The 22,078-nt window shown below is 39.3% G+C and overlaps 1 protein-coding gene across 2 annotated transcripts in view; it reads right to left on the bottom strand.

Annotated features, from left to right (window-relative positions):
* The window catches only part of STARD3NL (STARD3 N-terminal like), a 48,237-nt gene that overhangs the window by 7,603 nt on the left and 18,556 nt on the right, over positions 1–22,078 (bottom strand). Inside the window, exons 2-7 of one of the 2 annotated variants that reach the window (XM_017519459.1) lie at positions 14,933–15,215; positions 8,531–8,608; positions 7,903–7,980; positions 5,953–6,006; positions 5,721–5,838; positions 3,349–3,444 (exon numbers count right to left, since the gene is read on the bottom strand). In XM_017519459.1, coding sequence (XP_017374948.1) covers positions 3,349–3,444; positions 5,721–5,838; positions 5,953–6,006; positions 7,903–7,980; positions 8,531–8,608; positions 14,933–15,157 — 649 coding nt within the window. In that variant the 5' untranslated portion in view covers positions 15,158–15,215. The remainder of the gene's footprint in view (positions 1–3,348; positions 3,445–5,720; positions 5,839–5,952; positions 6,007–7,902; positions 7,981–8,530; positions 8,609–14,932; positions 15,216–22,078) is intronic. The other variant, XM_017519461.1, reaches the window with a different exon arrangement.

Below are 22,078 nucleotides of genomic sequence, written 5' to 3'. Positions count from 1 at the left end.
CCCTCATGTGTATTAGGGAAGTCAGTGCTGTAGCAGGGCAACAGCAGCTTAGAACTTCAGCTACTTAAAGGCTTGAATTTTTAGCTATTGGCATAATGGAAAAGCTTTGCTCTAGAGTAGTCTTTTTTCTCCTACGTATATTAATTTCAGAAACAGTTTTCAATTTTAATTCTTTCCTAAGTTGAACATTCAGACAATGCAAATATAGTAAGGTAATCCATTTTGACTACTCCTTCTCTGCCCATTACTAATCTGTCTTTTGTCAAACAAAGCAGCTACACAGTGGAACATCATGAAAATATTTTCATTCTTCTTTACTTTCCTAACTCAAGGAAATAGTAGTGCTCCAGAGTACCACTAGGTGGTGGTAAATGACAAAGGTGAAAGGCCCGGATGGATCCAAGAACTAGAAAGCTGGATGAGGCATGCCTGAGGCGGTGTTCCTAATGTCACTGCTATTCTATGTTTTGAACTCTAGTTAAGAAAATACATTAGTACTGAGAAACTGTATTAGTCTTAGAAAAAGAAGCAGAAATTCATGAACTCTAATATGAACTTTCTTTTTTCAAAAAGTCCTATGACACAAAACATCTCAATGAAATAATCCTTATAATGAGGTAATCAACAATTTAATACCTAATTCTAGTTTTTACTATTCTAGCAACAGGTTTTCTACTAATCCATATCTGTATTACACCTGGCTCCATGTTTCTGTGTTGTACACTGCTTTCAGATCCATAATAGTCCGGAATTAACTTGGAGTTCCTCCCGCACACTGCTATTTCACATTGCTGCACCTTCGATCATTCATGGCTCTTTCTGCCTGGAATCCGTTTTATCACATGTGTGTGTGTGTGTGAAAATATTAACTAGGCCTAATACAGGGAATACAATGATGTAGTCTGTAACTCAAGTTTACATCCCAGCAGTAGAAACAGACCAGTCAGCGTGGAAGGCAGTGCAGACAACACAGGATGACAGGGCTGGGGCAGAGGTCCCAAAGAACACACAGGGGACATTCTAACTAAGACTGCTGGGAGTGATGGGGAGGGCAGGCATGGCTGGAAAGAAATTGGGAACATGTGAATGGCAACTAGGATTGCAGAGGAGATCAGAATGGAAACAGCAAGGTGGACAGTGGCTGGAGGGCTCTAGAGCACAGCATTTCAGAGGAGCTATGAACAGCACACGAGAAGGCAGTCACAGGGTGAGAAGCCAGACAACTGGTGACAGTGCCCACAGGGGCACTTTCAGCCAAGCTAACATCTATTGATTTCTTTATCCTTTATGCTACTGAAGGCTTTTGAGCAGGGGACTGGCATGACCAATTCTATATTTTCATAAATACCAAGAGGCCAATATACTTTAGGAGTTATAAGCATGAACTCTAGCAGTGGACCCCAGGTTCAAATCCCAGATACACCACTTATTATCAGTGTGATATTGGGTAAATTGCCTCAATTCTCTGTGCCTCAATTTGCTCATCTCTACATTAGGCATAATATGAGTTTTACGTCACAGAGTGGAGGCATTTAGCAAACATCTAATATGCCAGGCATTAAGAATATGAAAATAGGTTAGACACAATATGACATGAGATCAGTGGTAAAACACAGAGCTGTAAGAAATGAATGTAATGGAGGAGTGATTAGACGCTATGGTTCATAATCTGTATCTCAGAAGATAAGCAGACAAGGGAAAAGTCAATGACTGAATATTAATAAAGCTTAGACCAGCACCTAACACTTAAAAAAGTGTTAGCAATTTTTAAAATAATGTTTTTTTAAACCATAGAAAAATACATTTACCATAAAATTTACCATTTGAACCATTTTTAAGCATGCCATCTAGTGGCATTAAGTTCATCTACACTGCCGTGCAGCCATCAACACCATCCACCTTCAGAATGGCAATCCCTATTCTACTTTGTTTCTGTGAATTTCACTTCTCTAGGTACCTCATATTAAGTGAAATCATACGACAGTCCTTTTGTGTCTGGCTTATTTTACTTAGCATAATGTGTTCATAGTTCATATATGTTACAGTATGTGTCAGAATTCTATTCTTCTCCTTTTTAATAGAGACAAGGTCTCACTATGTTGCCCAGGCTGGTCTTGAGCTCCTGGGCTCAAGCAATTCTCCCACCGCGGCCTCCCAAAGTGCTGGGATTATAAGCATGAGCCACTGCGTCCAGCTTTTCATTCTTTTTTAATGCAGAATAATATTCCATTGGATGTACATACATTGTGTTTATCCAGTCATCTGTTGACGGCTGTTTGAGTTGTTTCCACCATTTAGCCACTGTGAATACTGGTGCTATGAGCATGGGTATACACATATCTGATGTAGTCTCTGCTTTCATTTCCTTTGAGTACATAACCAGAGTGAATCATATGGTAACTCTATGCTTAATCTTTCAAGGAAACACCATACTGTTTTCTACCGGAGCTATACCATTTTACATTCTCACCTGTAATGCACAAGGGGTCCAATTTCTGCATATCCTCACCAATACTTATTTTCTGTCTTTTTGTTTTGCTTTTTGTAACAGTCATTCTAGTGGGTAATAAGTGGTATCTTGTTGTGGTTCTGATTTGCATTTTCCTAATGATTAGTGAAGTTAAGCATCGTTTATGTGCTTATTGGCCATCTGTATATCTTCTTTGGAGAAATGTCTATCAAAACCTTTGCATATATTTTCATCAGGTTGCTTATTTTTGTTGTTGAGTGTGATTGTTATTTTTAACAGAGCACTCTGGTTGCTGGTAAGTGAAAGACAAAACCGGAGGCAGGGAGACCAGGGCTGCTGCAGAAACAGCAGAAAGTAATGCTAAAATGAGGTTGGAGCTGTTAAGAAGTGGTAGGATTTGAATGAGAAAATGGAGGCAGAAATAAGGGAGAGAGGATGGATACAGCTTTGTGAATGATGAGATGTGAGCTATAAGAAAGGGGTGGAGCCAGCAGTGAGGCTCTGGTGTTTGATCTGGGCAACTGGGTGAACAGTGCTGCCATTCTCAGACACAGGAGTCCTAGAGGGAGGCTGCTTTGGTGATGAACAAGAATTATGAGAGCACTAAGGCCCTTCCCATTATCTGTGTGTCTTCTAAGATACATACCACAAACCATGGTGTCTAATCACTCTTCCCTGACATTTATTTTTACAACTCTATGTCTTACTGCTGGTCTCATGTGAGACTGTGCCTCACCTATTTTCACCTATTTTCATATTCCGAATTCCTGGCATGTTAGATGTTAGCTAAGTGTATTGAGAAATAGAGGGGGTAGGGAAAGGGAGGAAGAGCAGAGCCTTTGAGAGATACAAGCATAGATAATATTCAAGTTTTTTACCTGCTTCAGATTCAGGAGGGGAATAAAACTGACCATCAGAAAGACCACTAGGTATAAGTGCTTCCCTCTCTGAAGCATCCTGAACTATCAGGAGTCCTGGAAAAGAAGAAATTCAGATGTTGGGAATGAGGTCACCTTTCTGGTAGTTTCTTGGCAAGATTAAGTAAAATAAAATGGTATTATTATTATAACGAAATACTTTTAGAAAAAGAGGTACTTAAAAAAGTTTTCAAGCAAACAGTAAGTTTCATTAACAAATGACAAACAATACTGTAAGGACAGATAACCAGGCAGTTTAAATAATTGTCTCATGAGGCTGGGCATGGTGGCTCACACCTGTAATGGCAGCACTTTGGGAGGTTGAGGATGGAGGATCGCTTGAGCCCAGGAGTTTGAGATCAGCCTGGGCAATACAGCAAGACCCTGTCTCTATAAAAAAATTTTTAAAATTAGCCAACTATGGTAGTGCATGCCTGTAGTCCCAGCTAGTGAAGAGGCTACTGGGCGGATTGCTTGAGTCCTGTAAGTCGAGGCTGCAGTGAGCTGTGATTGTGCCACTGCACTTTAGCCTGGGTGACAAAGTGAGACTCTGTCTCAGAATAAATAAATAGCCTCATGTTAACTCAGTATTTACATCTTTCCCTTGTGAATACCCACCTTCCTACAAAAAAAGCACAATATCAAAACCAAAACACAAAGTAAAATAAAAAACACAGTCAGCTCCTACAAATGGTCTGGGGGCTACAACTGGTGAGATATGTCAGCTGTAAAGTACAATACAGGGATGGCCTTTTATAAATATATAAAGAACAATTAAGATGACAAAGAAATATTTGTGCAACAAGAATGTTTCAAAGGAAAAAAGTGTCTTAAAAAACAAAGGAAGGGGAAGAAAGCAGGACGCCGACAGCTGAGGAACCCTAACACATGAAAGGCCATCAAAACTTAAGTTCTTCTGACTGAAAGCTGAGTTAACCTTAAGATAAAGTAGGAAGGAGCACCAGGCCAAACAGCAGATGCCAGGTATGTGCGTCATACGTGCTACGGGCAATGAAAAGAAGTACTATTCCAAGATTTTCATTAATTGTATCTTCTGCTTTATTAGTCACTTTGGATGTGGTTTAATCCCATAGCCATTCAAACCTCAATCATAGTAATAGTTGATATGTTTTCAGTAAAGTTCAGTTCCATATTTACATACAATTTAAAGACTTTGATTGCCTTTACTTATACCTTCTCCGTAATACACTTTCACAAAGGAATAGAGGGCAGAGGATAGAAGATACACCTCGGTCTGATTAATGTGTTTTTAAAATCTGCTCTTGAATTACAATTCTTTTCTTATATATTTATTCTATGTAAATGAGATTTTCCAATAAAACCATTTACAAGATTGTTTTGCATCCTGATTTTTTTGAAGTTATAGTCATGCTTAACTTTCTGTAAGATACTTTTCCTATGAGGCAGGGCAAATTCAGCCAGGTGGCTGGAAAAAGTGTAAAAACAGCACGTCTTAAAGTTGCATGGGTGTCTGAAATGAGCTTTGATCATTTCACCTTTAAGATAGGTGGGTGGGGCATGTAGGCTTCCATTAAGGACATTATATGGAGAAGAATTCCAGCTCATTAATTTACCATAAAGCTCAATCAATCATTTGGCCTTCCTAGTTAATATTCTGGGATACTCAAAGCCACGATGAGATTATAGCAGCTTTGGCAGGTCTCATGAGTACACCACGCTAGCTATGACTCAGCTACTCAGAGGATGGTAAAAGGCTGAGCATCGCTCTCGCTTGCTGTCATCCTCCTGTGAATAACCTTCATCCTAAACCCACCAATCATCTCCAGCCCTAGGCATTTAACTGTTCTAACTGTGGACCACCTGAAGCCACCAACTAATACATGGATCACCATGGGAGACTGGAGAACCACTGGCTTGTATTTACAATAGTTGCCTCCACACACTTAAAATTAGTTTTATTTTCTCTGCCCCTCAACAGTACAGTTCTATGTACATGCACCAAATTCTTAGTGTCCTGCCTATTGCTAATGGGAAGAAAAGAACAAGGTGTCTGGGGAGAAAGAGGTGCTGGCTAGTTTTTGTTATTGCTTCAATGCCCTCTTCACCAGTGTTCACATTTTCTTCCCAGTGAAGCCTGGCCCAACAGCTAGAGAGGGGAGATGATTTCTATTACTTATCCTTTCATCCACCCAACCCTTGTATCAATTTCTGCTGTAGCCACTAAAGAATGGAGACCCCACCACTGCCTAACTCCACCCATCGGTAGCTCCATTCACATCAACACACCACATCTCTTCCTCCCAGCCTGATACTCAGCCAGGCTCAGGAGACTGATTTTGAGAGGAACTTACTGTTTTCTTCTTCTGCTTCTTGAGGTAACACTTTGAAATCTAGGAACCACGTCTCAATCCAGGCAAGGATGAATGAAATGATGGGCAGCACATAGCCAAAAGCCCCTTGAGAGAAAAGCTGGAAGAAAAGATATGACCAGGAAAGGGAAATGAGGTTACCACAAACTCACACTGGACAACAAGGCTTCATCACTGAAGATGGTAACTATATAGAAAAAGTGGTAGGTCATACCTTTGAAAGGATCACTTTTGCTAGTAAAAAGGCACTGGTCACTGCCGTCGTCAACTGCAAGACACATGATCCAGCACTGTTCACATTAGGCATCTCACACTGTGAAGGCACCTCCCACTTCTCAAGAGACCCATCTGAGCTAGGAGCAGGCAATGCTTAAAAACCTGTGTCTAGCCCTGCGCCTTCCCATATCACTCAGTCTCTATCCCCAAGACCCACACTGGGGCAAAACAGACTTCTATGTGACACAATCCCAAATGGCTGCATGTCTTCTTCCACATTTCGGTAGGCTGGTGTGCTGGGTAACTGTTTTATCCACCAGAAGGTACAATTCCAAAGCCTTTACAAGTGTATGAAAACAGACTGGTAAAATGCGTAGGTGGGGTCTCCCCAGGGGTTATGAAGCCCAGAGATCTCATAACACCTGAGTCTTATCACTGTGTCCTTCAACTAATATTTTTAGCAGGATGAAACCTGACCAAAATGAATACCAATAGTAGCTTGATTGACAGAAGGGAGGACAGGGAGCACCAAGTATCTTGCTCAGTAAGTATTAACAAAGTTGCAGCGCACACACACACACACACACACACACACACACACACCAGAGTAAGCTGCTTGGGAGAGGAGGCGGTTTAGCATTTTACATTCTGACACTAATTAACTTTACATGCTGACACTAAGCACTCTTTAGATTCCAGCTGACTTCTCCTCCTTTCAGCTTCTAGATTCTTCTCTGCAAATGTTTTTTTAAACAAGAATCAGAAGCAATAAAACGGATTTGCTAAATTAGACTTATTCTTCAGATAATCTGAAAGCAGGTATTGAAGACACTGTCTTACAGCTCTCACTGAATATCCGTACGTTAAACACGTTTCTAAAGCAAACATTGAGAGGGATGGTCTGACAAATACTAGCATACATATGGGGACTCAGGAATACAATATTCCAAAGCAGTTTGTTGTAGAAAATGTAGAAAAATGGGAGGGTACAATCATCAAAAGCTATGATGATATCAGCAAGAGAGTACTCAGTATTCAGGAAAGGGAATCAAGTCTGGCCAAGACTGTCAGCCTACATCCATGAAATGAGAGCTTCCAGATTAACAGACAGTCTGATCTCTGCCCCGTGATTCTGCGAATGCTCAGAAGAGATGGCCCAGGCTGACGTGTGCCCCTGGTGGACTCAGGAGGGCAGCACAAGTTCTATTCCCAGCTGGACAAACCCAGGCCTGGGCCACCCAGACCCGAGGTCTCACCCTCTAACGGCAGAACTGCAGGTTATTTCTAAGCAGTTTCCTCTAGTCTGAGGAGCTCAACATTTCCTTCCCACATAACTGACTTACTAAAGCTTTACAAAGGCGAATATTCAGACGTCTGTCAGGCAGAATTGCTAGTAATTCTTCTATCAATCTCTAAATATTTATTGAGGGTACCAAAGCCCTCTGTGCTAGATGCAAAGAAACAGAGGAGTAAAAAGGTCTTTGTCCTTGAGAAGCCCAAGGCAACAACAGAAAGAGTGAGAGCTCGTCCCTCCAAGATGGGGGTCAGAGGGAAGAAGGAGGGGGTAAGGCTATTACCTACATACGTATGGACCATGTCATGAAAACAATCACTAAGCATTTTTAACCAAATGAGACATTTTCCAAATATCTTTGTGACAGAGGTACTACTCCCATCTCTTACAAAATGAGGTAGAGGGTGGCTTGGTGTTGGGCTTCTAGATTCCTCATTTGGCTCAGCACAAAGAGACAAATCCAGTTACTCATTAACACTGGAAAGAAACCCTGGAGTTTTAAACCTACTTAAGTATGGAGGAAATGGGACTCAGGAAAGCTAGCAGGATTCCACCCACATTACAACCCTATCTTCTCCCAGCCCAGGCCTGTTGAGAGCAGGAACCAGCCACGAGCACTGGAGGAGACGACCCACTCACACAGGGCATACTCACCGCTATTGCCCACCAATGGCGCAGTCTGCACACAGCGTATGCAAGTATTAATACTTTAAATCGAAAAACTGCCAAAAGCTGAAAACAATAAGGAGATGTTTTAAAATATATACATATACATGACATAGCTTTATGAGGAACTCACCAGACTGTCTTCCTTATTGTGATTTAGCTGGAGACTAGTCTGTAAACCGGCATTTGGGAATCCCTGCACTAGAACTTAATGTAAGAGCAAATTAGGTTTCACATTAATCTCCCGTTATGAAAGAAAGAACAAGGCAAGAAAAAGGGTAGCATTAATAGGTTAATTTTCCTTTCAGTGACTAGATATGTCCATGGGTTCTATTTCAGCCATTTGAAAGAAGAAAGGCTCTTCACCAAGAAAATAGGAATGGCTCCTTCTGCTGCCCTCTCTTATCTGTCATTAATCTTTTATTTTCTTGAGATGACCAGACAATTCCTTAGTAAGAGAGAGAGAACATTGAATGGGTGGGGAATTAAAAGGAAAATATGGTCAGTGTTCAAAACAAGAAAAAAAAAAAAGCATAGAATTTGAAGTCCATTTAGAAGAAGTCTGCCTTTTGGATCAGTTTTATTACATCTCAAATGAAACATAAAAAATACTTACAAATATATCAAAATATGAAGAGTAGTAGTCATACTGCACCACCTCTTTCTCTAACGTATTCTCAATGCCTCCATTCACCTAGAAAGGAGAGTAAGAAGAAAAAACAAGGAGAGGTTTATGCGTGGAAATAAAACAAGGGTTAAGATTTCCTCTCCAACTTTCCTATCTTCTCAGAACCCAGAAATGTTAAAATACGGAAGAAAACAACTCTCACAATTTTAATAGAAAAGGGCTGGATAGCACTTTCTGATTCCTCAATTGTGAATTCATTCATTCAACAGATATAAATGTATAGTGAAAAATAATGACTTCTGTAGTTCATATTTGGGCAAATGGTAAGAAAATTATTTTTTCCCTTCTAAGATAAAGTCTTCCATCATACAAATGCATATTTTTAGAGAAGGCGATTCACCTTCATCCAGGACTCCCTCACTTTCTGATCACTCTCCATAGTCTTATGTTCCGGAAGGCCAAGCCTCCCCTGACCTCCTGCCAAACATCAGTGATGGCCACTAGCATGACATAGGGTAGAACTGTAAACATTCTCTGTGGTTTCTCATTTTTATTTTTCCTGGCATTTAAAGATTCTGCACTTTTATCAATTTAAATATTTTTAACATGAATAGATAACAAAATAAAGACAGTACTAGACCTGAATCCTAAGTGAGAAAGTTACAGTAAATAATGAAACTCAAGCCTGATACAACTTTCTGTCCTCTCCCAATTCTACCGTCAAAATAAATTTTAAATTATCGAGTTCAAAATTTGACAAATTAAACTATTTTTTAAAAAAATTCTGTTTTTTAAAAATTTAAACTATTTTAAAAAAATCAAGTAAGGGGACATATGTCGGCAGCTAATGCAGCACCCGAGCAGAGTAACTCTTGGGGCCCTGGATTAGCCTAATCAGAGGGAGCAAGACGTGTAAAAATAAATTCAAATTTCCAATTCAGAGCAAGGTCCTGGCAAACAAATGCAGAGGGTCTGAAAAAGGACAAAGGAAGGACAGTTAACTAGCGATCTGGGTAAGAGGGAAAACAGAAATTAGGAACAACTTTGCCAGGTTCAAATTTGAATGAAAGTTGCCACAAGGGAAGGGTATTCTTGGCTTAGATATCTTTTCATGTATTTGTATTTGTTATGCAAATGAAAGCATACCATAAATACTATCCTTTTCCCTAAAATCCCTTACACAGGTCTACATTTCTGTGTAATTAGCACAAAACATTTGTAGACCCACTTGGCAATAGACCATTACAAATGAATAGAATTGAAAACCTGGAAGGAAGGAGGAATAATGATTGACAGACACCCAATCACCTAGTCTCATTACTGTGTCTCCAGACTCAGGAAACTTGCCAATATCCAGAATATTAACAGAATAAGTATTCCAAGCAGATTAGCAAAGAGGGGCTCTCTACCACAGAGAGACCTCCCCTTTCTATTCCTGGGAGAACAGGAATCAAAGCTGCCAATACAGTTTTGCAACAAATAGCCCACAGCTTTTCTCTGATATCTGCATACCTTAAAATACTCTGATTTTGAGTTGCCTTTAAATAGACATTATCTAAAATTTATATCTCTAGTCCTAACTGATACTCTAAATCCTCATTTCAAAATTTTTGTCTCTAGCTCAAGATGTCTTAAATAGACTAGTTTAGTTTCATACAAAATCTCTTCCCAGTCAGTTCTGATACTACTCTTCTAGGTTTCATCGCCGGAAACTTTATAGTCATCTAAAGACATACTGGGAATGAAAAAAATCAGCCTATCAATAAGTCTTCTCACACTCCTTCCTTTAGTGACTCTCAGGTTAGTTCTTTCCTTCCTATTCTCACCACCTTGTGTTCTTATTGCCTATCTGTCCAGCCTGCACACCACTGCCACAGTGATCTCTATCCATTCCCCAAATATTTGCTGAGCATCTATTATGCACCAGGCACTGTTCTAAATATAGGAAACCCTTCAGTAAACAAAATAACATCTGTCTTCATGGAGATTATATTCTGACAAGGTGAGAGAGCGAGCAAATAAGAAAATAAATGCTACACAGAAAATAGAAGCAGGTTATTGTGACAGAATAATGAAGACATTTAAATTGATACTGGCAAGATAAGAAGTTGATTTCTACAAAAAGATAAAGGAAATTAATCATTTCATATAGAAGAAACAACCAGTAGAAGAGTCCCAAGATAGAAAGAAGTTTATTCCTGTCTGAGAACAGAAGGAGGCAAGTGTGCTGCTCCTCGGAGAGCCAGGAACAGAGGGCGGGAAGAAGTCTGAGAGGCTTCTGGGGGCTCTGCAAGCCAAGGTACAACATTTGGATTTTATTCTAAATGCCATGGCCTGCCAGTGAAGACTTGTTACAGATCGTGACATGATCTGACTTTTGTTTTTCGCAGATTACCCTAACTACTGTGAGATGAATGGATTGCAGGGTGAGTGGAGGCAGGCAACCAGTCCGGAGTGCAGTCTGGATGAGTGATACATGAGGCTTGGTGGAGGCTGGAAACAGTGTAAATGAAGAGAAGTGGTCATATTTTGAATATATTTTAGAGGCAGATTTGACAGGACCTACTTTTAGACTGGATATGAAGCATGAAAAATACGAAACAAACAAGCAAATCAAAAATGTGTTTTGACTTTTGGCCCAAGTCTCTGTGTTGGCTTACTGATGAAGAAGGGGGAAAGCAGGTGTGTGTATGTGTTGAGGGAAGCATGTTAAATCAGACATCCAACTGGAAAGGTCAAAAAGGCTGTGATGTAGATTGTGTCACTGACTTCTGAAAAAAATCTCAAAATCATGTGTTCCAATCTGTTCCAGAACCTACAGCTCACCATTGCAGTAAATACAAATCCTTCTATATCCCTTTTAATAACTTGAATAACCTAGCACCAGCCTATCTATACAATTTCATTTCCAGCAGGTACCTTACTTTCTGGCCAGGCTAGTATTTTCTCGGCCTCTGTTCCTGTCCCCTCCAAATACACACACTTGAGCGCACACTCCCCATGCATAAGCACACACTCTTGCATCAGTACTTCCATGCACCATGATCTCCAAACCCTCTCCTGAAGCTCCCAAACTGAAGGATCATCCTTCCCAGATCATCCTCCCATCTTCACTGCTACCTGTCCTTCCAAACCCAATTCACAGTCCATCTGTTCCATTCACTCCTTCAAACAGTCCAAGCCACTGATCTCCCTTATCTGAATTTCTATTATACTTGGTCATCACAATTTATGGAGCATAGTAGAAATGAAGTAATAGAATCAGAATTAGCAGGGTAATAAGTACCTGAAACTTAAATGTAACAATAGTGAGAAAATGGCAACCAGCATTTTTTTCCTCTTTCTGGGTTAAATTTATTTTAGTTAATAATAAACTACATAACTTCTAATTGTGCACACCTTTGTATCTTCAAAGGGCCTGCTGTGTACATCTTTCCATTTGATCTTCACATGGACACACAAGGAAGGCAAGACCAGTATTAGTTTACTGAACTGATGGAAAAACCAAGGCCCAGAGAACTTATTAAACAGCTTGCCTAAGGCCAAAGACCTGGTCATGACAGCTATAAGTCAAATTAGGAGGATTCTGACATTTTCTAGTATACCAGTTAGAAAATAAGAAGAAAGATGTCACTAAGCACTGAAAAAGGCTTTTTTTCTGAACCATAGTCTCAATCGAGTATCAAAAGCTAAAAAGAAAATCAACTTCCTTTTGACTGTCACTACTTTGATCCCTGTTGATACTGTCTACAGAGTCTAGGAGAGAGTCTGCGGAGGGAACAGAGTCCTCAAGGAACCCAAGCCATGATTAATTCCACATCCAACTTGGGAAATCAGTCTACTCAAATGTGGACCAAGAGGCCTTGGATGGAATCAAAACCATCCTCTTGACTGACCAAAAAGAGATCAGCAGCCCTAAGATCTTCCAGAAGGAAAATGAACTAAGGTGGTGTTAGGCTTCTTCGGCTCACAGGAGCCCTGCACTTGAGGCCGGATGGTGCCAGTCAGGTCCCTGGAGCAAGGAAGGAAAGTGGCTGACTAAGGCGGAAGCCATACATGAAGACAAAGTACTTTGGTTATTGTTATAATGGCAGAGAACAGCTGGCTACCCATATTATAAAGGCCTAGCAGCCTTTATGACATTTTCTTTCTTCTTTTAAAGACTACATCACAAGGCAGTATAAGATTATGTGCCATATTTATTCAGCTAAACTCTAAATCCCATATAGTTTTTTTTGGTAGAGCTTACAACACCTGAATTAGAAACCTGTTCTCTGGTACTCGGTAAATGTAAAGACATGTTAAAAAAAATGGATTTGAACGATTAGAGATTTACAGCAAGACAACAAAACAAAATGAATGCTACTGTATGAAGTGAAAATGCCAAGTCAAGATGACAATTCAAAACAAACAGAACTAGAAATTGGACGTTGAAAAACAATCATACTAAAAAAAGTTAAGATGTTCTTGCTTAAAGATCGTATACCCTTTTCCAACCTTTTAATTTTACAACTGGGGCACCTAGTAATTGGTGGGAAAGTGAGGATAAAAACACATTTCAAAATTGCTAGGCCTGATGATTTTTCATGTATAACATGTTGCATGCAGATGTAAATATATAACTTGTCTGTGAACAAGAACAGGGGGCAGCCTACTTCATTTCTACTTCCCTGAAGAAAACAGAAAGGAAGGAAATGAGAAGTGTGATCCCATGAACCCCACCACAGTTCTGTCCCATGACTTCCCATTTTAAAGGCACACAGTAATATATGCAGCCAAAGCAATGAATGCCTGGACTTGGAGTTGGCGATAAAATAATTTTTAAGTGTGCCCCCTTAAAACTGCCGCTGTGTTTACTGTTAAAAGATGCATTTCCTTTTCATCTCTCATTATATAGCTATAGTTTTGAAAACATATTACTCCTCTAAAATATACATTAATTGTTTTCTTTAACGTGCACATATGAAACAAACAGTAAAAAGAGACTCTAAATTACTATGTCATATCAATGTCCTGTCTGGTTATAAACAAAATGTAGGTATTCCCACAGTGCAAAATTAACAGAAGAAAAATCTGTTAATAGAAGCATAACAGTGGACTCATGTTCCATGTCACTCTAATTATGGGACAAATATTATTTTCTAATGTAACTGTCTACTTTCATAATGAGTTTTATTCCTCTATTAGTATTCATGATGAAGTTAAATGAGATTCAATGACCCTAATTGTTAAGAGATTAGAGTCTAGAATTGAAATGACTGCTATGTATTAGAATCCTAATCAAAATTTAGATTAAGATGTTGCTTCTTGCTGTTAAAAGGCAAATTTTAAAATAATTTTCAAACAGGAATCTCAGCATCTTTTCATATCTTCTGTATTGTAATAAATTCTCATAAAGCATCTAGTACTGTGCCTCGCAAAGACTAACCCCCTAAAAATAAACAATAGGTAATAATTATTACTAACTAGGTCATAGCAAGCATTTCCTGGAAATAAATGAACTGCTGAAAATAGGAAAGCAGATACTTTTTGCCTGTGAGGAAAAACTTCGGGAGGAGTTCACCTATTTGTTGGTAAGGAATGTAAACAATCAGACCAAAGGCTTTGGGAAGAAAACACATATACTGGGTTACATAAAAATATTATTAAAATGAGTTTCATCTGTTTATTTTGATTTTTATTAATGTGGCAACTAGATAATTTTAAATTACATATATAATAAGTTGCATTATATTTCTATTGGACAGTACTGGTCTAAACAATTAGTTGGTAATACAGAATAACTGCATAAACCTCCAAATGCCTCCAGGACAACTTTTCTGATGAAATATAAGGAAGTAATCTCTTTGCAAGAAAGTAAAGAACAAACATATGCAAAATTTTAAACGTGGGAATTAGAAAAGTACATGAAACACCCAAAATTTATTCCAAAAGCATTCTTCTACATTTTTCTGGCAGAAGGATGGGCAAACTTTTTCTGAAAAAGACTAGAGAACAAATGTTTTTGCCTTTGTGGGTCAGAGGGTCTCTGTCACAACTATTCAACTGCAACTACCAGTGCAAAAGCCTGCCATAAACAATATGTAAACAGACAGGCCTGGCTGTATTCCAATAAAGCTTTATTAAAACAGGCCTACTGAATTTGTCTCACAGCCTATAGTTTGTCAACTCCTGTTACAGAGCAAAACGCCAGGAATTTAAATTTCAAAATCTCAGAAAACATGATTTTTAAACTGACCACATTTACCTTAAACAATAAATTAAAGAATAAGAAAGGTCCAAGATGGAAATTACTAAATGAGATAAATGACAAGAAAAACAAACAAACAAAAAAACCCTGTTGTCTCTGGAAACATTTCTTAAAAAGTCATGAAAGAATCACCAACTTACATTTAATTCTATTATCCACAGTAATGTTACAAATAAGAGGTCAAAGGTGACAAACAAACAGAAAGTCCTCCTGACATCAGATATGCCTTTCTTTTCCCTTCCTTCATAGGACTCAATTCTGGCCATGAGTTGTGTGGGGTTGATGGAATGGATGTCTCGCAGAGAAGCATGGGAGCTCTGGCTCCCAGTGAGAGCATTCTCCATGTTTTCTGGCAGGTGGTTCATCCTGGAGGAGGGTTACAGGAGCCTTCTTCCAACCTCACCATCCCTAAAGAGAGGACACCTTTGAGAAATAAAAGAGAGACACCAAGTTAAATCTGAGCTGATCAAATACAACTGTGCTACCCTCTCCACAGTGGAACAATTTCTCTAACTGAACAACAGAGTACCTTGACTGATTTATGTTTTCATGAAGACATAAAGAGAAAGAGAAATGAGAAGTAACACTTAATGTTTTAGAGTAATACTCCTACAAAATAGCTGATTTAGCAAAGAATGGCAACAGAGAAGAAGCAAACTGACTATAGGAAAGGGTGAAAACAGCATGTTAACTGCAACTGAAAGGTGTTCCTGATGACCTGGGGTAAGCCACTTGGTGAATGAATCATGCCCATTATCTTGCTGTGCCAGGGAGAAAACCTCCACAGTCCTGTACGTATAATTATGCATGGGCTAGAAAATCATTTACTGAATGCTTTCCTGGAGCATGTAAGCAGAACGTGTAAATTAGCTATAAAAAGCTTATTTCCAAGCCTGGGTAATATAGCAAGATCCTGTCCATATAAAAAAGAAAAAACAAAAATTAGCAGCACATGGCAGCACATGCCTATAGTCCTAACCACTCAGGAGTGGGGTAGGAGTTCCGCTTGAGCCCAGGAGTTGAGGTTATGGTGAGCTATGATCATACTGGACTCCAGCCTGGGTAACAGAGTAAGACACTGCCTCAAACAAAAAACAAAAACAAAACAAAAATCACACAAAAATCCTTACTTCCTAAGGAGGAACTTCTTTCCATCAGAAGTACCTAATAAACTAAAGTTAGCATTTCCCCATCCTCTTAATGAACAAGCATGTTTCTACGCCTCTTCTTGGAAAAGAAGTGCACACACTCCAAAAAGTTTAGCACCATGCAAGCCACCTGAACAATAATCGCAGAAGGTATAGTCCTATACAGAGATGCAGACCCCTCAACACCAGAGGGTGCTTTTATAATAAAAATAAAAGATGAGTAATTGAAATATGGTAATCTGATCTGCTTATGGACGGGACGAAGACATCAAAAAAAAGTGTGGTGGTCAAACAGCCTAGTTTCCTTTTCTGTAGGACCTCTCCCTGTGGGATTATATACAAGAGCGAGAAGCACTGCACTAGCTTCTTCATGAGGCTTGAAGCGACACAGCAAGTTAAGGGCAGACAGGCACATTCAGCTAGGTGATGCATTTTGAGATGGGTGAAATGGAGAAATCATGCCTCAGAGCAGTCTGGGGTGGAGAGCGTGGGGGGCAACAGGGGGAGGACTACATCTACCCAGCTGCTTCTTGTTGCCTATTGCCACCTGTCAAAATCCTCCTAACAGTGGGTTAACTCTACTACATTTCTAGTTACTTCATCTGGCCAAGGTAGCCTTTCTTAAAGCCAGATTACACATTCCTGGATATGGCATTTCATTCGAATCGTGATGGATGACACAAAAACTGGGTGTGGGACTGGCTAGCCTAGGTGCTGGAACCCTACAGACTGGAGTAAAGCTGCCTGCCCAGGAAAGCCAGAGGCTGCAGGTTCTTGAGGCAACACCAAGAGAGCTGACAAAGTGCAGAAAAGGTGTCATGGAATTTTCATATGCATATGCAATAAAGTTATGAATTTTTGGTATGCATATGCACCAATATCATATGTGGATCTTGGTTAATGCCGAATACCTGAGCCATGTGATTCTGGCACTCATTGAGAGAGAATGAGCACTTCCTTTTAATGAGTAAAGAGAAGGATCATTCCTTAAAGCCACTTTCTACTGTCTGGTTATTGGATTTCATCCTAATCATATCCTTCAGAAAGCTGAAGTATGGTATGAGTTCCCTCAGAGAGGGTTTTCTGAATGCTCCCCATATGCCAACCTCCAGGAAGTGTCAGATGCATTTCCCCCAAGCTCCCCTAAGACCGTGGATGTGCCATTTATGGCACTGCTTCCCACACTGGGCCTTAATTATCCACTTCGCTGCCTCTCCCACTAACTAGTATATTCCTTAAAGGCCCTGAATTTGACCATAGCACATGACAGACAGCAGGAACAGAACAAATATCAACTGTGCAAATTCTATGTAGCATCTAGCACAGATACCAGCAGAGAGTAGGCTCTTAGCAATCTCTGTTGAATTCAGGAGATTACAACTCTTTGTTTTTGATTCTGAAAAAGAGCTTGCGTATTTTTCCAGATGTCATTTCAGATGTATGAAATATTCAGTCTGGGGTACTGAGATCCTCTCTGGGGTTGGCTTAAGGAAAGCCATACCTTTCTAAAGAGGGTGCTAAGTATTGATTAGCTGTATACACAGGAATCTAAATCTGCAATTCAGGGTTTATCCCAACTGTGTGGAAAGTATGGGAGTGAAGAATTAGAACATAAATGAAAACATTTGTGTGAGAAGATGAGAATCCCCTTTGGTTGTTTTTTGAAAAAGAAGCTGATATCTTGTTTTATAGCAATGTGTAACCATCCTCCTCTACACTACAGTATCAGTCAGCTACTTCTATTTATGCTATATTAACAAACCACTAAAAAAAATCAATGGCTTAAAGTAACCTGCATTTATTCTAAAGCTCACAGGTCTGTAGGCTGCCTGCATTTCACCTGATTTTCACTCTGTACCCATGATGGGTACAGAGCCGGACCAAAACATCAGCTCCAACTGCTTCTACACAGAAATGACACTACCCAGATGGTGGACAGCAGCTGCTTTGGGGCCGGAGCTATCAATGGCTTGCATTTTACAGCAGCCCCACAATCTCTCAGCCTTCCCAGCAGGAGAAGAGAGGGACTGTGCACCTCCTGCTGACAGCCAAGCCAAGTCTCTCAACCCAACCACCCAGCCCTCTCAGCACTAATAATGGCAGCAGCCAGGACATTGTACGTTTTCCTCCAAGAAAATGTTGGAATAACAGACATTAAAAATATTTAATTTAGACAGGCCTTAGTCATCATCTTAGCTAAAGGTCTGGAGATGATTTGGCTTAGAGACATGTTTTGCTTGGTTTTGTACAGTGTTTCTTAAGATACTGACTTAATTGCTAACGTTTTAATTAATTACCTTTTTCCCAGACTTCCAGCTTCTCTTGAGAAGTCAAAAGGTATAGAACCACCAGGCCTACATTCTCTCACCATTATAATAAAGCCAAGCTGCTGACCACTTTGAGTGGGGTATGCACTCTAGGCCTCAATCTTTGGCTGGCCTGGAGGCATTTGAGTTTGCCAGCCTGATCTTTCTCTTTTTACAGGCAAAACCAGTGGAGCCTACATGGCTCCATTTAAGAGATATTTCAAGACGGCGTATAGTTGGGATTAAAACTTGGCTCTTTCCCCTCCATTGCCCTGCCTCACCCCAGGTTCATAGAAGGAAGCAGGAGACACATCAGGTGTTCACTTGGTGCGCAAAACACAGTCGTGGGATTTGAGAGTCCCGAAGGACAGGCTGCCATGGGTGTGCCCACTGTATCCTGGGACTGGGTGCCCCTGGAAGCAGGAGGCAGCCTGAGCTGGCTGTCTTGCAAGGCCCCCACACTGTTAAGAGACCTGGCTAATGACATATAAGTCCTGTTTAGAGCCCACACCTTCCGAGATGAAGCACCTAGAAGTGGGGAATGGGAACAATGAGGGAAAACCTGACGTTTATAAACTTACCTTGCCAGTATGAGAAAGAGGCCTGAAAAAACACAGATGCTTTAAAAATAAGCATGCATAGAGAAGAGAGGGATGTGGGGAGGAAGCTAATCCAGAGCACTAAAAACACAGCAAGACAGAGTCACCTTCATTTTCTAAAGGCCCCATGTGACATGAGGAACATTATGCCATGCTATGAAGACCTGGAAAACTGACATGTCAAATTTAACCAGTAATCCAAAGTTTCATAAAATAAAAAGTTCTGCTTAATGTTTGACTATATGAGGCTGTCTACATTTTGAAAACACCTCAAAGGTGGTTTGTAAATAAGATATTCTTAAAAAAAGAAAAAAGTAGCTGGCACAGTGAATCACAAATGTAATCCTGGTACTTTGGGAGGCCAAGTAGTTTGAGAGCAGACTGGGCAACAGAGTGAGTCCTCATCTCTACAAATATTTAAAAATTAGCTGGGCATGGCGGTGTAGTTTTGTAGTCTTAGCTACTCAGGATTCTGAGGCGGGAGGATCACCTGAGCCCAGGAGTTCCAGCCTGCAGTGAGCTATGATCATGCCTCTACACTCTAGCCTGGGAGACAGAACAAGGCATTGTCTCAAAAAAAAAAAAAAAAAAAAAAAAAAAAAAAAAAAAAAAATATAAAAAAAAAAAAAAAAAAAAAAAAGAAAAAAGAAAAAAAGAAGAAAATTAAAAAAGAAAATGTAATGCCATTTCACAGGATCCAAAATTCATGGGGAAAGGACTGGCATTGGGCAAGGTTAGGGAGCTAATGCATGTGTGTGACGTTCCAGCCTCCTGAGTCTGAGAACCTTCACCAAGAAGCTCTACAGGAAGTTTCATAAAGCCAAAAGCAAACAAATCTTTCTTTGGCAAACTGCCCATTACAATTATGTTGACATTTCAAAGCAGCCTTGTTTTCCTGTATGCCATACATGCTCCATGTTAAATACAATGTCTAGAGAAAAACAGGTGTTTAAAAAGTCAATATTATAGTCCCAATTTTAGAAATAGTTTTTCTAAAAATTTTGTTGCATAGATTACACCCAAATTAATAGCTGAGGCAACAGAGAGCTACTATATAGAAAAATATGGGTAAAAACCAGTCATCTCAAAATAATATGGGAAAAATTCTATAAGGCATTTAAATAAACTCACCCAGCCAATTATTTGGTATTACTTCAAATTAAAAAATATTCCGGAGTCAAAGAATCCAATTTTGTCAGCAAACTCCTAATGTGCCAAGTGAAAATGAGTGAAATGCTTAAAAAAAGAAATTTTAAAAAGGGGTTTATGTATAAAACGCTACAAAGCATTTCACAGATATATATCTTCAGGTCTACAATGGGGAATAATTTTGAAACAAAGTAAGAGTGAGAGTTACACTATTAAATCAACACATAATGAATCAGAGTAGATGTGCTATGTCCTTAAAGGAACAAAACAGCTCACAAACCAAGCAATAAGAACAAGCTGACAGGCACATGCTCAGGTCTAAAGAGAAGAGGAAATGTGCCCATCAGAAAGAGGATGGGTCAGCCAGGAAAACACTGGAAAAGGAGTGTCATAATCCAATGTGACACTCCTGTAAGTATCTCCCATCCACTGGCCAAGTAATTCCTGTAATTAATTGACAACAATTTAATAATCCTCTGCATACCTCCCACATCCTTTTTCTAATTCCATGTTTCTGATTACAGTGGCACAGTGAATAACAAATGTAATCCTGGTTCTGGATTACAATGTAATATTTTATGTAAGGAAACAACTGGCTGGTCAGGTTGAAGCAAACGTTTAGTCTACATAGCAGTTAAGGTGTTCACTGCAGACACTGAGATATGTGCCTACTCATGCAAGGCAAAGCCACTTGCAACTAGGCTACTCAAGCTGCTGACTAATCAGGTTTCTCTGTCAATAAAAAGGAGGTCTCGGTTCAAACACTAATAAGGTCACAAATGTGATGAGATGACACTGAGTAAGTTTTTTGGGAGATGTGGTCTAGATGTGTTTCTAATGACCTACATTGGCATCATCAGTTACAAACTGCTCTTTGGGAACTTCTAAATATATTATTCAGACACAATCCAAGTGATGGATAGCTATCACAAAATATTGGCACATTCTGTATATGGTAAGCAAGTGGTAATTCCAACTAAGAATTATAGAAAGGTTGTATCATCACTCAGATATTCTTCTTGTACCTCTTTATAAACTTATAGGTAATTATCAATAATTTTCCTTAACTGGAATTATCAAGTGGATTACAGTTAGCAAGCTCAAAACAAAGCTAGAATCACTGAATCTACAATACAATAATACTAACACATTTGTTTATTCTGACTTGCAAGTATTTGGGTATGATTACTAATTCATACCCAATAAAAGTCAGAGGAGGTTCATAGCTCACCCAAAGATTTTTAGAAGTCTGCAATAACTCAAGGTGTATAATTAAGCTCTGAAAATGCTGACATATATTCTTTCAACTCAGCAAATACAGCTAATACTTGGATTTTTAAAAATTAAGAAGTTTGGGTGGGCGCAGTAGCTCACGCCTGTAATCCCAACATTTTGGGAGGCCAAGGTGGTTGGATCACATGAGGTCTGGAGTTCAAGACCAGCCTGTCCAACATGGTAAAACCCCATCTCTACTAAAAATATAAAAATTAGCCAGTCGTGGTGATGTGCACCTATAGTCCCAGCTACTTAGGAGGCTGAGGCAGGAGAATCACTTGAACCCGAGAGGCAGGGGTTGCAGTGAGCTGAGATTGTATCACTTTACTCCAGCCTGGTCGACAGAGTGAGACTCAGTCCAAATATATATATATATATGTCTCTCTTTCTCTCTCTATATATATGTCTGTCTCTCTATCTATCTATCTCTACATGTGTCTATATATGTCTATGTATATGTCTATATATAGACACACAAATATATAAAATCAGGTTTAATATTCACCCCTCAGTATCAATGTACATGTTAACAGAAAGAACAGAGATACTAAATGTTTTACAAATAAAAAAAGGCAAATGCTATGTAAATGGAAGATACAATCACAATGAAAGGTTTTGACATTTATTTTTTAGCCTATTTGATATTTTGATAATATGAATACAGATTATTTGAATACTATAATTATTTTTTAAAAGAGATAATTATTTTTACCTCTACAGTCACAGACTATATGCTATTTTGAGAGGATAAGCCATATTTACAAAATTGATCACAAAACTAGACTACCAAAAACACGTAATAAATCTTG

Source organism: Cebus imitator, unplaced genomic scaffold, assembly GCF_001604975.1.
Source record: "Cebus imitator isolate Cc_AM_T3 unplaced genomic scaffold, Cebus_imitator-1.0 Scaffold749, whole genome shotgun sequence".
Classification (NCBI taxonomy): Eukaryota; Metazoa; Chordata; class Mammalia; order Primates; family Cebidae; genus Cebus; species Cebus imitator.
Note: the sequence above shows the minus strand (reverse complement) of the source record. Positions and strands in the feature narration are given on the sequence as shown.